This window comes from Capronia epimyces, assembly GCF_000585565.1.
Source record: "Capronia epimyces CBS 606.96 chromosome Unknown aczIQ-supercont1.10, whole genome shotgun sequence".
NCBI classification, from domain to species: Eukaryota; Fungi; Ascomycota; class Eurotiomycetes; order Chaetothyriales; family Herpotrichiellaceae; genus Capronia; species Capronia epimyces.
This window is the reverse complement of record NW_006912913.1, coordinates 821,919-837,480: the sequence shown is the minus strand read 5'-3', so window position 1 is coordinate 837,480 and position 15,562 is coordinate 821,919. Positions and strand designations below refer to the sequence as shown.

Here is a 15,562-nt window from a genome sequence, read left to right as displayed (position 1 = left end):
TGCTCAACGGGCCAAGTAATGTCGCCGTCTTCTGTTTCCGCAACCAGGAGAGCCATCGAAAAGGGCTCTGTGGCCATTGACACTGGCTCGAAAACCCATTTGCTGACACAACACTCTTAGAAACACAGCTTACTGCCGGTCAGGGCCGAACTCACCTATCTCTTTCCAATTTGTAGCGCAAGGCACGTCCATACCACCCACCCAGGAGCAGCTCTCAAGATCGACGTGAGACTTGACATTGTTGAAGGGCAGGTTCATCGTGCTAGCGTCGAAATTGACAAACACCAAGCCCTCCCTTGTGGTAATCAATTTCACCTCGAACAGACCATTATCCTCCGGTACAAATCCAGGAGACTCGTCGAATTTGGGCGCCTTGACGAGCCGGCCTTCATCGTCATATTGCCAACCATGGTACTTGCAGGAGAAACGGGTCGAAGTGCCACATGGCTTCCGAACGACGGTGTAGGCTCGGTGGCGACAGACGTTATGGAAAGCCCGGACCTTCGAGTCCCTGCCTAAGACAACGAAGAAGGAAATTCCGGCAACGTCAAAGGCATGATAATCTCCGAGTTTATCAAACCTGCTACGGTGGCATACGAATAACCACGTCTGGTAATGTTAGCGAGGGCAGCTCATAACGATGCCTGCTCAACGGGAGCCAACCTTGCTGAAGAAAGCTCGCTTTTCCAATTGAAATATGTCTTCCTCCAACGTCCCATCCTCCTTCTTCAGCCTTCCTTTTTCAGCTTGGTCGAGACCTGAGGCTCGATGAGAAGCTTTCTGGTCGTCGGCCTGTAACAATCCATGGACAACCTTCACTAGAGGGCGGCCCAAAAGATAAGCCAAACAGGACAGTACAACAGCATACGCTAGAAAGGCAAAATCTGGCCGGGCCAGGTGGCTCAAAGAAAGGCTCGTCACCATGGCTTGAACCGATCTGTTCACAAAATGGTCATAATGTGAAGAGAGAGTGGGAGTACGCAACATGCAGCCTTCGTTCTATATGGTTCCGGAAGACTGAGATTGTGGGGCTTAGGAGGCTTATCTATCAACATCATACTCGCCGTTTGTGGCAGGAGTTTCGCGACACGAATGCCCAATCTTTTGGGCCTCAATACGCGGTTCTGCAAAGCCAATAGGAATCCGGCATCCGGACGCATTTCGAATATAAACATCGGATCCGAAATGCCAGCGTGATGAGACAATATAATTGCAGATTATCCACCATGGTTTCAAGGCTGACACACTGACAGTCAATCGTTTGCTCGAGATAGACTTGCACCTGTCCCAATCAGGAAATGCGATCCCGCTGGAAACGCGAGTCGACAACCGATCATCCCGTCCCTCCGGGCGGAAGTACTCCGACAAGTCTATTGGGACCAATGTCCAACTAATGACTGCGCTCAGAATCACGGCCATTGTCGATTCTTAGCTTATGGAAATTCCAGGAAGATGGGATGCGGGCCTATCGTCACCATCCATGCCTATGGCTCGTTGGGCAATCCGCGCCGTCCATATAATGGCCCTGAGACCATTTGATATATATGCCGTCGGTATTTGGATGCCCGTTTTGGCATGAACTTGTGGAGATAGGCTGGCAACGTCCTTCCACTATATCTAACCCTTTGGAAACTCTAGACCATTGACCGACCATTATTTGGACCTTGTCTTCGCAATTATCTGACATCCTAACATAGCAGGAGGCAGGCATCGACTTCAAGGCCTGCTCCAACTAGCATCAAGTGACCTGTGGCGTGGAAAGTGTGACCATATTGTGTTGTCAGTGCGTGTCACCGAACCAGCTCTTCTCAATTGCTATGGATGCCACTCCTACCAAAACCCTCCCTGCGTCGTGGTACTGCTCGCAGAATCTCTATCATCTTGAACAACGAGCCGTGTTCTACAAGGCATGGTACCTTGTCGGTGCAGTACCGAGGTTTGCTGTGGACAAGGAGGTCGAGTATGAATTTGCCGGTGTGGCTGTCGTTGTGCGGCAAGAGGGTGATGAAAAGTTCACCGTGACGAGGAAGACTGATGTACGTGAAACTCCTGTTATATGGACTTCTCCCTCCATGCATTTCGTCTTTCTCTGTGATTTTTCGAGTCTGCATCGCTTGTTTTCACCTTATCACCGATGCCTCTGCTATTTGCATTCACATTCATACCACGTTCATACCACGCCCATACCACGCCCATACCAACGTACCTACGTACCTACGTACCCAAGCTGACATGCTCTCTTCTCCGCGAATCTAGGGCCAATCCCTCTCTTCCTACCTGACGCCAACCGGCCTACTCTTCACGACCATCGACCACTCGGCACCCTCTTTCGACGAATGGTTCCCCCCGTCTCTTTTGGAGCTGCTCTCAAAGTACGATTTCCGCCGGCTCCCGCACCGGCGCTCCATCAAATACCCCGGCCGGTTCAACTGGAAGACCATGGTCGACGGGTACCAAGAATGCCTGCACTGCCAGTACACGCACCGGAGCTTCAGCGTGAAATACCCACCGACCTTCTACGAAGTGCACAACCACCACACGTACAGTCGGCACGTGGCCGACCCGACCAAGCCGGACGACGGGCTTTTTCTTTATTTCTTCCCCGTCTGTACCATCAACCTGTACGGCGGCGGGATGAGCAGTTTCCGCGTGTGTCCGGGTGAGAAGGTGGGCGAGACACGCATGGAGTTTGACTATTATTTCGACGATGGCAACGGTGGGGTCGAAGGGTTTGACGACTATTTCAAGTTTGTGAGGAAGGTCGCCCTGGAGGATTTCGAGCTGTGTGAGGTCGCCCAGTCGAACTTGGAGAGGGGAGTGTATTCGCAGGGCGTGTTGAATCAGAAGAAGGAGAGCGGCGTTTTACGTGAGTTGCATTCCTATCCTAGATGTCCCGCTACGAGGCTTGATCTGTCGTACTCCTTTGGAGTGTGGAGAAGGCTGTCTGTACTCTCCTTTGGAGTGTGGACAAGGCTGTCTGATATGTGCCTGTTACTTGGACATGCATCCAATCCATCAACATGGCAATCATGTCTGCCTTACGAATCCCCCTTGAACTTTTGTGCTGTGGCTGACCTATTTCATCTGGGACAGACTACCAGCAACTCACTAGACAGATGGTGGTGGACAAGTTCAAGGAAGAAGAGACCGAAAAGAATGCCTTGTCAGCAGTGTCGAGCAGGGCCAGCGTCGGGAGTGTTGCACGCAGCATTGGCGGCCAGAGCGAGAGGACCGCGTCTGTGTCCGTCTCGGCGTGAGGTGGTATGACTCGACTCGGGTGTCTTGTATAGGTTCTGTGAAGAAAGAGGGATTCGAGTTTTGTTGTCTTACTCGGATAGGTTCTGTGAACAGTGAAGCGATGGAGATTTCGGTTCTGTGAAGAGAAGCGATTCGAGATTCAATATTTCAGACCCCTCTCGTCTGGTGATGCCTGGAATGCCAAACGGCACGGCACGGCACGGTGATCGATAATTCAGGTCTGGACATGGCTCCAATGACTCACTCCTATTTCCTGCGCATGCTGGCAACAGCTTCTTCTCTCGAGATCGATATCGATATCGATCTGCCTGAGGGGGCGGTGGGGAGGGGGTGGAGGTATGACTATGAGTCCTCTCCTACTCCTGCTTATGGTTCGTGCTGGCATGATGAATGGGTTTGGCTCCCATATTGTAATGAGGTGATTCCACCCTCATCCTCCTATACTGAAATGTGGTGATTTCTCTCGACTGGCCTCCTATACTGTATTGCAATGTGGCGATTTCTCCGACTGGCTTCCTATACTGCAATGAGGTGATTCCTCTCGACTGCAATGAGGTGATTCGTCGACTGGCTTCCTATACTGCAATGCTGCAATGGGGTGATTTCTCTCGACCGGAGCTATAAGTCATTCATCCGTCTCCATCCTGTTGACCGTCCTGTTGAGCCTCGACGACTTGGAGGACGTGTTCCATATTGCCATTGCCATTGTTTCCCGTCACTGCTGCGTCTTGCTGCCGCGTACTCTCCTCGCTGTGCGCCATGTCGTCTGTTTCATCGGCCTGTTGATGTTGTTCTTCAGTCCCATGGGCTATTGGAATTGGAATTGGAAATGGATCGGCAGCCTCGTTCTCAGCTGGCGAACTCGTCCCCTCATCATCCTGGGCTGTCTGATCGGCTGGGATAAGCCCTTGGCCTGCTTGTCGACTGTCGACTTTGCCACCGTCCGTGTTCGTGTTCGTGTTCGTGTACGTGTCAGTGCCTGTCGTTAATGTGGTGGTTCGCAACTTCACTCTCTCCCTCTCCTTCTCCTCTTGATCCGCCTTGTCCAGCTGCTTCAAGATGAACGCTAGTGTGGCATCACGCGCCTTGTCCAGTTGCCGAAGTCTCTGGAGCGGCATTTCTGTATAGTCGATCACCTTCTTCGCCGGGCTCGACGCCGTTTCTGTCTTCTGTGATTGACTCTGATCAAGAGGGAGAGGGGCGTCTTGTTTTGATGTCGAGGCCGAGGCCGCCGCAGTCTTCTCGGCAAGCAGCCCGCGCAGGACGACGATGCTGTTGTCCCGGTCGAGCAGCTGCTTTGCGAGTCGTAAGCGCTCCGCCTCATTTTGCTGTTGCTGTTGCACAATCCCTGTTCCTTCGGCACCAGCCGCCTTCTGGCGCTTGTCCGCCCGGTCGTTGTGCGAGATACTCAAGGCAGTACTAGTGGTACCAGTAGTGCCCCACGGTGCTTGGGCTTGGGTTTGGGATTTCCACTTGGCAATGGCTTCTTTGGCCACGTTCTCCATGTGCGTGAACCGCACCGGGCCCAGCATGATGCCACCGTACCAGCGCGCCACGACCAGCGCGCCTTGGACATTGAGGTCGTCGAGAACCCGCTCGAGGCGTTTGCCGGCGTATTTCTCGCCGTCGTCATCCGATCCCGTCGTGTAGATGACTCGGTTGGAGTTGGTGGTGGTTGTCGTCGCCGTTCCGAGCACGAGCGTGCGCTGTCCAGACGGCCGGCGCCACGCCGCCATGCGATGGTCCGCGGTCGCAAAGGCCGGGTGTGCTTGGAGAGATTTGATCATCGATGTCAGCGACGTCGACGAGGTGGTGGCACCGGCAGCCCTCGATGAAGTGAATATGTGTGGATGGAAATGCGCGACGAAGGTTGACGACCGGTCCACCACTGGGGCGGAGGTGAATAAAGCCTCGTCGTCCTCCTCCTCCTCTAATGTGCGCTTAGGCGCTCTTGGAGCAGCCATGCGAAGAGCACTGTTGGAATCTGGACTTGCTAGAATCTGGACTTGGCTAGAACTAGAACAGACAATAGCAGAGCAATACCCAGAAAGCTGCGTTGGGCTGGGGGTCCAGCAGACCGACTAGACGAGGCGAGTCGTAAAGGCGCAGTGGGCGCAGGCCTCGACTCCGAGTCAGAGTCAGAGTCAGACTCGATCAAATATCAATATTAATCGTTCCTCTCACGCTTCGCTTCGACAGCCGAGATGCCATGACCGGTCGAGGTCGAGGTTGTGGTTGTGGTGGTTGTGGTTGCTGCTTGACTGCCTGCGCCGCGCTGTGCTGATGGTGCCGATGTGATGTATGTATGTGGTGGAGTTGAGCAGTAATAAAAAGTACGTTATTTAAATGCAGCATAGGCCTAACATGCTGTACTGTACAGTACTCCGTATGCTGTTGCTAAGGATCACCTCTGTTAAGCTTATTATTAGGCACTAAGGCACTAATTTAGGCATTCCCAGCCTTGTTCTTTAACCACAAGGCCTAAGGCTGGTACATATAGGCACACCTACAAATATAGTCTGGGCTCTCCCTATACGTCTTTGATACATATTGTAGCCGAAAAGGAACCTTTCATCCTTTGACAACCTCACTGGCAAAAATTCGACAGGGTGCAACACCCCGTCTCTTTGAATGCACCACCACCACTATAGTGTCGTTCTTTTGCTGGTCACTATCCATGTTTGTATTTCCACTCGCCGATTTAGGTCAAGGATAAGGGACAACTCAGAGACAAAGACTCATAGAGAGGCCGTGCATAGACGACAGGTATTTAGTAGCTACATAATAGCTAGCTATCTCACTGTCCGCCCCATGGCGATGCATGGGCTAAGGCCCGTTGCTGCTGTACTATTGTCCATTTGCTCAACGTCCAGCCTCAACGAGCTAAGCGCCTGTTCACTGTTCACTGTTCACTGTGCACTGGCACTGGCACTGGCACTGCTCTCTTGCTCCCGAAGAAAATTGATTCATTACTGCTGTCCATGCAGCTCTGGGTGTGCAGAGCTTCTCGCCGCATCCCCATCCCCTGGCGGAAAGGCCCTGGCGCATCAATTCGGTGGGAGAAAACGCTCCCGTGGCCTCTCCGAGCAGTTCGAGCTATCCAACGAAGCAATGTTCATGACGGACTGTTCTTTGTCCTCCATTGCCTTCAGCGGATGACTTCTCCGTCACCACTTGTTGATGAAGATGTGCAAATAGTCGCCCGAAAGAGAAAAACGTCTGATTAAGGTCGTGTGTAATTAAGCTCAGTGTCTGTCATGTTGTTTGTCGTAAGAAGAAAAAGCATTGATGCTATCTTTGGCATTTGCACAGTCAAGCAGTGCCGCAACTATAGTGAAATGCCGTCGATCTCATCTCATCCGAAAAGGTTCGTTGTCGTTAGCAGTGATCGTCATTTCTTCATGGTCTCATCACCATTCATCTGCGCCACTGGCGATGGAGATCCAGAAGGCGGTATTCTGCAAACGGTGCGAGATCTTTCTCTCTTGCCCCGCAACGGGAGCTCTTTCGTCTCGCTCGTATCCCCGGCAAACAGGGTGTCATCTGATGTGTCTGATTGTTGCAGCAACACACCATACTCAGCCACCTGGGTCGGAGATGGAGTGACGCTGATGTGGTGATCGTGCTTGATTTCTTCCATTGTCTGCTGTGGTACAGCCGAATCGGTCTTTTCTTCTGACCATTGTTTTCCATCTGGCAGCCCTCCCTGATCGCCTCGCGGCCTCAAAATGCTGGACCCTTTGGCCTTTGCTAGCTGCCGTTTGGTCTCCCTTTCAGTCTGCAGGGCGACCACGGTGTGTACAGCTTCTCCGGTAGCTGACTGTTTTCTTTGCAGCTGGACACGACGTTGAGTAGGACGAGTCACAGCCTTGATTGTTTTGGATCGCTCAGGTCCTGCTCTTTTGGGAGCATGAGATTTTAGTCTTTCTTGAGAGTTGGTACGCTGCCTTGTCAGAGTCAATTTTGCACTGGGTACAGCTTTTGAGGACGAATTCCGCTCCAATCTTTTAGTAAGATTACTGACATTGCCGGCACCACCAACCACCAGCATGTCAGACCAGTCCAGCTCGTCATCTTCATCAGAAGCGACGGCATTTTCAGGAATTTCACCATCTTGGAATTCACACGCCTTTTCAATCTTGCGGGAAGCATTGTTGCATGCCTCTTGCGTTTCGCTGATAGCTGTCAAAGGACTCATTGAAGTCATGCTGGTGTGTTGATATGGTGATACGCGGCTCGGGCGACGGTTGTGCTTAGCATCTGCGTCGTTCCCAGGACTTGCCATGCTGGCTTTGGACATGGCCGAGTCTCGTCGATAATGACCCGAACCCTCCCTGAGGGAGCTTGCGGCGCTGGAGGCGTTGGATGGACAGAAACCCCGGCTGACACGGGTACCAGTAACGGTATCAAAATATTCCATCGCAGCCACCTGTCCAGGGCCGGAACTGGAGCTGTGAGAGCTTCCAATACTGCTTGTGCGTGAATGATGAGCTCGGTATTCCCGCCACATTTCAGGGTCCAATCCAGCCGGAGGACAATCTCCAAGGTGGTTGACGATCACCGCGCCCACATCATGCATGTTGTGGTGAAGTTGGTCTAGTTGCCATTGCGCGGGCGCATTTACCGCTCTTCGATACCTTCCAAACCCCGTCATTTGCGGCATGGGAGGAAGGGGCTGGTCCTTGAAGTGCCAGACATTGTCGCAGCTGTAATTTCTCTTCAACTCTTCCGTGCTGAGCTCACGGGCCGTGATGTCAGGTGGACCAGCCGGAGTCTTGCAAGTGGCAATCATCGGAACAATGGGGCTGGAGGTGCATCGTTCATAAATAGGTCTTTGTGGAGGACGCAAAGTCCCCAGGATGGGGTTGCGACGTTCTGGGATGGCGGTGCTGGAGATCGATGGCGGACCTAGGACGACATTTCAGGTCTTTGGTTCATCAGAGGAGGCGATCATGGTCATCTTACGGCTAGGATGTTCGATGCGTGGTTCGTTTGCAACCTCAGTGATGAGTTTGAGCGCTGCTTCGGCATCTTTGTATTCCCGCTCCATTCTCTTTTGTTCGCTTTTCTCGGCCAGTGCTGCTCGGCCACAAGGTCAGCTGAGATTGCCCTGTCTGTCGCAGCAGAAGTATCATGCTTACCCCGACCGCCGACCAGTTTCAGGAACGTCGCCCAGGCCATCATGATTGATGTTGGAGAGCGGCGCAAGGTTTAGGTGCGGACCCAAAGTTGAGCGCAAAGTCAAGGTTGAGGTGAGAGAGGCGGCGTTTGCAGGACAACGACCAGACGGTATGTTCGTGCGAATCGGATGCGTCCAGATAGCAGACCTGGTTGTCGTCGACAGCTCTGATTGCAGTGTCGGTGGTGATGTGAAGGGACATTACACGGTAAGGAAATTCCCAACTGATGCAAACGGTAAATTTGACTCTTCTATTCATGCCAAACCTACAACCAACAGGCGGTGAAACGAGTGTGAATGCGAAAATGAGGGTGAAGTAGAATCTGGGAGTCTTCCCGTCCCCCTCACCCATTGATCGATGATGCTGTTGCTGTTGCTGATGCTGATGCAGTCGCAGTCGCCCTCGCCCTCGCAGGTCGAAGTCAAATCGTGCTGTCCCTGCTGCTGCTCTGTCCGGCCCGTCGTCCTCCACCTGCGTTCTCTTCTCTTGCACTGCCTCGACGCCAACGAGGGATTCTAGACCGCTTTGGCCTCCCCTCAGACTTAGACAGGTCTCGCCTATCCAGAGGCGACAACCATCATCATCACACTGCTGAAGGGTACCACAATGTTCAGAGGTTGTCAGTTGGGCCCCTATCGTCCCAAGCATCGATCAAAGTCCTCGAGCCAGAAAGACAGCAGACACACACACCGCCAGCCTGAGAGAGAGTCCGACTGTAAGGCGCGATAGAGGGAAAGTAACAGAACAAAGAAATCATAGGGAGGGTACTTATCCTCTGGATTCTAGAGCACACATCCCCAGTCCAGTCAGGGCAAGGCAAGCCTTCATTAGCTGTGGAACATGTCGCACAGGTCCCATGGGGGACGATCTTCGGTTGTCATCTTCTTTGTCTGAAAAACACCCTGACAACCCTGCTGCTGCAGGCTGAATGCGAATCATACTGTCGACTTCTTATGTCTCTGCAATGGGATTGGGGCTGGCTTCAGTCAATACCCTAGGAGGCACACCGACTTCTCCAATCACACGTACCAGACATTTGCGAAGCATCACCTGGTCGAATTGTGTGCGATAGAGGCCTTCTGTTTTGGATGCGAAACTCGAACGATCAAACAGACAAAAAGGTCGACTCCTTCGCTGATCACTTTTGTACCGGTTGTGGAACAAGGCAGCATCCAAGAGAAGGAACATCACCTCGCATGGTACATGTTTCTTCACATCACAATCGCAAGATGCACGTCTCCGAGATCACAGCCATCTAAGGCCTAGCATCAGATCTCTAGCAATCTGGACCAACTCCGAACTTCAAAGCCAACCAGAGCTGAATCCTCCCCGGCTGTCGACAACCGGGAAGCCACTCTGTTTGCTTGAAAGAGGGGAAGCAAGGGTTGCGCGTACTGGTCGTCTTGCCAGAAGCCATTGGCAAACAAGAGACCAAATGATACATCACAACGCTGGCAATAACGTGAGATACGATGAATCTCGGATCATGAGCGAACATCTAGATTCGGACTTGGGTTGTGCGATGATAAGCCAGACATGGTTAAACCCAGTGCAGGTTGCCGTCGGGCCTCCACTCCGTTAGCAACTGGACGTCCTTTGAGGTCTGGAGGGGATCTTTGACCAGCCCAGAGCATGCAATCGCGGGTACAGTATGACACGTGTCGAAAGAACGCCATCCAGAGCTGCAAACCGGAGACCCCAAGCCCTCGCCGGTGGGAGAGCAGACTTACAACCTCTGTTACGACGACCACACTTGGTCACGCTTGAGCAACAAAGTCTGCCATCCTTGCTGCCAGCCTATGGCTCCTCCACCACTACTGTACGGCTGATACTGTACGGCTGAGGATGGCTGTTTCTCTTGTTCTCCGAGAGCTGCTCGCGTGAAGGAGCCATGGCTAACAAGGTCCGACGTGGCCCTAAGGCCCATTCCCATTCCCGCCCCATTTGTCCGGTTCCCTTTTTTAGCCCGCCAAAAAGCACAGACCAACAGACTTGGCGCAGGGCAAAATTGATGGCAAACAAAGGTCAAGCTGACGTGCTGACGATGACGGTGGGATGAAGATTTATTTGTCGTGGAACAACTAAAATACTCGAGACACAGAACTGTACCCCGATCCAACAGAGCCCCAGTAGCAGACAGACTCGGTGCTGCGTCGAGGATCCGGAGGTGTTTGTTGTCATTTGGCCAGGCACGCCTTCACCTTCAACGTTACAAACCATGGCAACGTACGTTACGTCCCTCTGCCTTGGGTTTTAGCCCGCATAGCACAGCAGCATCACACAACGTCCTTCCCTGCCTAAAGGTCCTTGGGATCACTTTGCTCGAATTGTCGATTATTCTCATAAGGACCACCTCGCCCCCAGCCCCTTTGTGACTTGTCTCTCCACCATTTCCATTCTTCTTTCTTCCTCTGTTGATTTTGATTGCCGTCTCTGCATGACAATTGGGAAAATATGGGGTTCACTCTACTTACGCCTTTTCATAGCAACATCCACTACCACCCCACTCCACTGACACCCAGCATCCGGGCAGGGCTTCGCAAACAGACCGGATTGACCATCTGGCTGACGGGTCTCTCCGCCAGCGGCAAGTCTACCATTGCGGTTGCTTTGGAACAAGCCCTTCTACGCAAACCATACAACAAAGCGGCCTACCGACTAGATGGAGACAACATCCGCTTCGGTCTGAATAAAGACCTCGGGTTCTCTCCCAAGGATCGCGAAGAGAACATCCGTCGCATCGCCGAGGTGGCCAAGTTATTTGCCGATTCATGTACCATCTCCATCACCAGTTTCATCAGCCCGTACCGAGCCGATCGCGATCTCGCGCGTAAGCTTCACGAGACGGAGCGACCCAATGGCGAGCCGGGCGTGCCGTTTGTCGAAGTCTGGATTGATGTGCCGGTGGAAGTTGCCGAACAGAGAGATCCCAAGGGCTTGTACAAGAAGGCACGCGAAGGCAAGATTCCCGAGTTCACTGGCATCAGTGCACCATACGAGGAGCCGCTGAAGCCGGAAATTCACATCCGATCCGACAAGACGAGTGTTGAGGATGCAGTCAAGCTCATCATTCAATATCTGGAAGAAAAGGGGTATTTGGCTGAGCCGGCTGCAGTTGCAGATGACGAATAGAGCCCGACCGCGGTAGACATGATGAGCATTTGACGCCATTAAATGGTGCGGTCTAGGTTTCAAATAGGTAGATATGAAAGCAATGTTCTGGGTTACAATGGGAAAGCTGTGATTGAGACGACAGTAGTGCTGACATGCACCCATGTATGAAACCGGGCACCTATGTATGGAATGGTGGTCTCTCAGAGGGACATTTTGCGCCGCGATGCAAATGCAAATGCAAATGCGCAGAACAGACTGTCAGGGTCTATAGAATTCACTTTTCATGTTTCATTTTTCACCTTTCACTTTTTCCCGGCCTCGTCGTCATCATGATCACGACCGTTCTCATGAGTCTCCAGCTAGCTGCGTTGCCGGCAACGTCTCTCTTTGACCGCGTCAACACCCAACACCCATCCCCCATGGCAGGCATGGTACTATTCGAACCTAGGCGGTGCCGACCTTCTTGCCCCCCAGGACATCATCCCTCATAGTAGGTATAGTACTATTCGAACCCAAGCGGTAACGGCTTCTTGTCCCAGAACATCGTCCCCCCGGCAGGCATAGTACTATTCGAACCTAGGCGGTGATGGCTTCTTACCCTAGAATATTATCTTCTATGGTAGGTATAGTACTATTCAAACCTAGGCGGTGACGGCTTCTTGCCTCAGGACATCATCCCCCACGCCCATGATGATACTATTCGAATCTAGGCGGTGGGTGTGGGTCTGACGAATTGCGAGTAGGATAAGGATAAGGATAAGCATAGGGATAAGGCTGAGGCGAGACGTCGTTTCGGGAGAGAAGGTTTGGGTCTGTGTTTGGGTTTGGCTCTGTTGTGCTGGCAGTGTCGGTGCCGGCAGTGTCAGTGTCGGCGCCTGTGGAACCTCGGTCAAGGATACTTTGGGTCGGTGTGGGAATCGGTGTGGGAGCTGGTCGATGGAGATGGAGATGTGGATGTGGTATTATGGTCTTGCGTGGCATCACGGTCTTGCGTGGCATTATGGTCTTGCTTGGTTGTGGTGGTGGCCGAACAGTTGGGTTTCTCAGCAGCCTTGTCCTCGGCCTCAGCTTCGGCCTTGGCCTCATCGACGACCTGATGACGGTCTTGCGTGGTTGTGGTGGTGGTGGTGGTTGTGGTGGCCGAACAGTTTGAATTTCTCAGCAGCCTTGTCCTTGGCTTCCCGAACAGTTGTGTTTCTCAGCAGCCTCGTCCTTGGCCTCCCGAACAGTTGTGTTTCTCAGTCGCCTCGTCCTCAGCCTCCCGAACAATTGGATTTCTTAGCGACCTCGTTCTCAGCCTCAGCCTCCGCCTCGTCGACAACCTGTTCCCAGAAGCGGCCGTCGCGAGTCACAGGACGCCACCACGCCCGGACGCCATCTCTGTCTTCAGATCCATGACCAGCGGTAGTGGTAGTGGTAGTGGGATTCGCGTCGATATCGATATCGGCATTTCCTGTCCCCATTGCATTATGGAATCCCTGCTGCAGCGCATCGTCGGACCCCTCGACACCGTCGTAGCTAGTCCTAGTCCCAGTCCCAGTCCCAGCCCCAGCCCCAGTCCCCGCGCGCCGTGGCAGCCGCTCGTCCCACCAGCGCCGACCACACATCTCCCACAACCGACTTCTTGCGCGCTTATACGCGAACCGTTCGTCCTCGCCCGTCAAGGCGGCCGTCGACGTGAAGTCGGGCGCTGGATACATCTCCCCGCCGAAGCGGAAGCGGGCCTCGGCGAATGCTGTCGACGAGTTCGAGACGCCGTGGCCTCGTCCGTTGCCGTACGTGGGGCCAAAGTCGGCGTCTTCGTCTGCCAGCACGGAGCGGAGGCTAGGAGTGCTCAGTGACGCAGTGAAGGCTAGGGATGGCGGAGTCGTCGAGTCCGAGCCCGAGTACGACGACACGTTGGGCCGGAATGGCGCCGTTGAGTCCTGGTACATCTCGGAGAAGGATTCGGATGTGATTGAGTCAGAATCAAAATGGTCAGCGTCGAAGAGTGTTTCTGTTTCTGTTTCGTCTTGATGAGAAACGTCACCACCATCATGACCACCATAATCACCATCTCCACCACCACCACCGCCTCCACCTCCACTCCTAGTGCCGGTGATACGGGTGGCTCCAGATCCCAGCACACCAGTGGCACCGGGAGATCTCGTTCGAACGCTCCTCGGCGCTTCTGGAAAGAACAGCTTGTCGGGCGGGGCGGCCGCCTCAATCACTAAGCGACATCGCGCCTCATAAAGGGCGTCTAGCAGCGTGATGAAACGTCGCGCCTCGTTCTTCAGGGCCAACGTCAGCACAGGCACGTCGGTGAGGATCAGGGTGTGGAACGTCGAGCATAGAGATACGTAGTCGGCCGGGCCCAGGTAGCTGGCGCAGAGGGCGTCGAAAGACGACTTGAGGATTCCGTCGTGCGTCGTTTCCAGACGCAGCGGCCGAGCGTAGACCGTGAGCGTGGTCGGAGTCCATGTTGCTGAGGGGTTGAGCAGGCGTACATCCGAGTCAAGTGCCGAAGACGAACACACGGGCTTTGGTTCGTCTAATGAGGGGAGCTTGATATGGTGATGTGGCGGCGAGTCTGAAGATAGTCTTGCGTCTGCAGCCACGGCGGTCGCGGTTGAGATAGGCTTCTTCTCCGTGTCCGTCACCGTGGGATCACTCTCATTCTGATTCTCGTTCTCGTTCTCGCTGTCGCTGGCGTCGTCATCCCCCACCAGCTCGGCAGCGTAGTCTTCTCGTCTCCAGTCCCTGTTGCCCTCCATTTCCCACACCTCACATCTCGCCCTCAGAATGTCGAGGAACAGGCCGAAGTCCGTCTTCGCCGCCCTCTCACCCTCGCTGGCGCGGCGCAGACCCCAACCGAGACCGAAAAAGCCGCCCATGCCATGTCGACGACCTGGCCCGTGACCGTGACCGTGACCGTAGCCGTAGCCACCGAACTCGACGCCCGCTGCCTTACTCAGCTCCTCGGGCATGCGGTTCGAGCTGGCCACCAGGACGCCGCCGAGGTGGAAAAACGCGGTGAAGAAGCTATTGATCAGCTTCGACGCCGTCCGGTCCGGCATCTGGAACTCGTCGAGAAAGAGGATCGGGCTTTCGCTGATAGTGTCCTTGGCCAGAGCGAGCACGACGTGCTCGTGGTCTGAAAGACCGACACCGGGGCGTGGGCCGAACAGACTCGGTCTGGGACGCTGAGAGTCCTCGAGCCTCTCGAGTCTCGCGGCTTCGATGCGTCGAAAGATATCCAGCATGAAGGTGTTGAAGTGCCAGCGGCGCTTCTTCCTCGACGGCAGCGACGTGTACAGCAGGTCCAGAAGCATGGATTTGCCCCGTCCCACCTCGCCGTAGAGCAGCATCCCCTGCGGCGAGTCGATCTGGACGGCCGAGTGGTGCAGTGGTGTCGTCGTGACCAAGGCTAAGGCCGAGGCCGAGGCTGCAGAGAGCCTGCCGGTGGATGAGAGCAGAGAAGTCAGCATGCCCCGAGAAGTAGAGGGCCGGTCGGCCTGTGTGCTTTGGCTGGCGGTCTGACGACGGGCCTCAGGCCTCTGCTTGGTGCCATCTTCCTTGGGATGCCTGTTGCTGTTGACACGGCGTCCGATCCGCTCCAGCCGATACCGGTACTCGACTTCGGGTGCGTAGTCTTTCAGCCGGAAGTAGAGCTTCTGCAGTTGCAGCGCTAGGCGGTGCTGGGCTGGATCTGGCCGGATCTTTTTGGTCGCCACGAGCGTCCGGTAGAGGACCAATGGGTTGGTGATGCTGAGACTGAGATTCTGAGCCGGCGGCGGAGGAGGCATGGGAGGGCTTAGGGGCTCTCGGCTGGGGTGAAGAGGGAGAAGTGGTGGCTATGTCGATGTCGGTGTCGGTGTCGGTAGTGTGGGTGGCGGGCGTCATTGGAGGAAGGGAATTGATACTGCCACGCTCGCCAGCTTGGAAGAAAAGGACTCCGGGGCGCAAGGATAGGTAGACGGAGTACCTCCTATATCGATCTAGATGTATCTACTCCGTTCAGCACCGGC

The 15,562-nt window shown here is 54.2% G+C and overlaps 6 protein-coding genes across 6 annotated transcripts; 2 read left to right on the top strand and 4 right to left on the bottom strand.

The window, feature by feature from the left end:
• Positions 1–129: 129 nt before the first annotated feature.
• A1O3_09857 (uncharacterized protein) lies at positions 130–924 on the bottom strand (the record flags this gene model as incomplete). The annotated part of the gene is made up of 2 exons (XM_007739949.1): positions 130–609; positions 664–924. The coding sequence occupies 2 exons, from the start codon at positions 922–924 to the stop codon at positions 130–132; spliced, it is 741 nt and encodes a 246-aa protein (XP_007738139.1).
• Positions 925–1,817: 893 nt separating this feature from the next.
• On the top strand, positions 1,818–3,257 carry A1O3_09856 (uncharacterized protein; the record flags this gene model as incomplete). The annotated part of the gene is made up of 3 exons (XM_007739948.1): positions 1,818–2,036; positions 2,257–2,866; positions 3,094–3,257. The coding sequence occupies 3 exons, from the start codon at positions 1,818–1,820 to the stop codon at positions 3,255–3,257; spliced, it is 993 nt and encodes a 330-aa protein (XP_007738138.1).
• Positions 3,258–3,887: 630 nt separating this feature from the next.
• On the bottom strand, positions 3,888–5,222 carry A1O3_09855 (uncharacterized protein; the record flags this gene model as incomplete). Its single annotated transcript, XM_007739947.1, has 1 exon — positions 3,888–5,222. One exon carries the CDS (start codon positions 5,220–5,222, stop codon positions 3,888–3,890), a length of 1,335 nt encoding a protein of 444 aa, XP_007738137.1.
• Positions 5,223–6,649: 1,427 nt separating this feature from the next.
• Positions 6,650–8,308, bottom strand: A1O3_09854 (uncharacterized protein; the record flags this gene model as incomplete). Its single annotated transcript, XM_007739946.1, has 2 exons — positions 6,650–8,166; positions 8,224–8,308. 2 exons carry the CDS (start codon positions 8,306–8,308, stop codon positions 6,650–6,652), a joined length of 1,602 nt encoding a protein of 533 aa, XP_007738136.1.
• A 2,584-nt stretch (positions 8,309–10,892) lies between these two features.
• Positions 10,893–11,570, top strand: A1O3_09853 (adenylyl-sulfate kinase; the record flags this gene model as incomplete). Its single annotated transcript, XM_007739945.1, has 1 exon — positions 10,893–11,570. The coding sequence occupies one exon, from the start codon at positions 10,893–10,895 to the stop codon at positions 11,568–11,570; it is 678 nt and encodes a 225-aa protein (XP_007738135.1).
• A 1,235-nt stretch (positions 11,571–12,805) lies between these two features.
• On the bottom strand, positions 12,806–15,340 carry A1O3_09852 (uncharacterized protein; the record flags this gene model as incomplete). The annotated part of the gene is made up of 1 exon (XM_007739944.1): positions 12,806–15,340. One exon carries the CDS (start codon positions 15,338–15,340, stop codon positions 12,806–12,808), a length of 2,535 nt encoding a protein of 844 aa, XP_007738134.1.
• Positions 15,341–15,562: the final 222 nt, after the last annotated feature.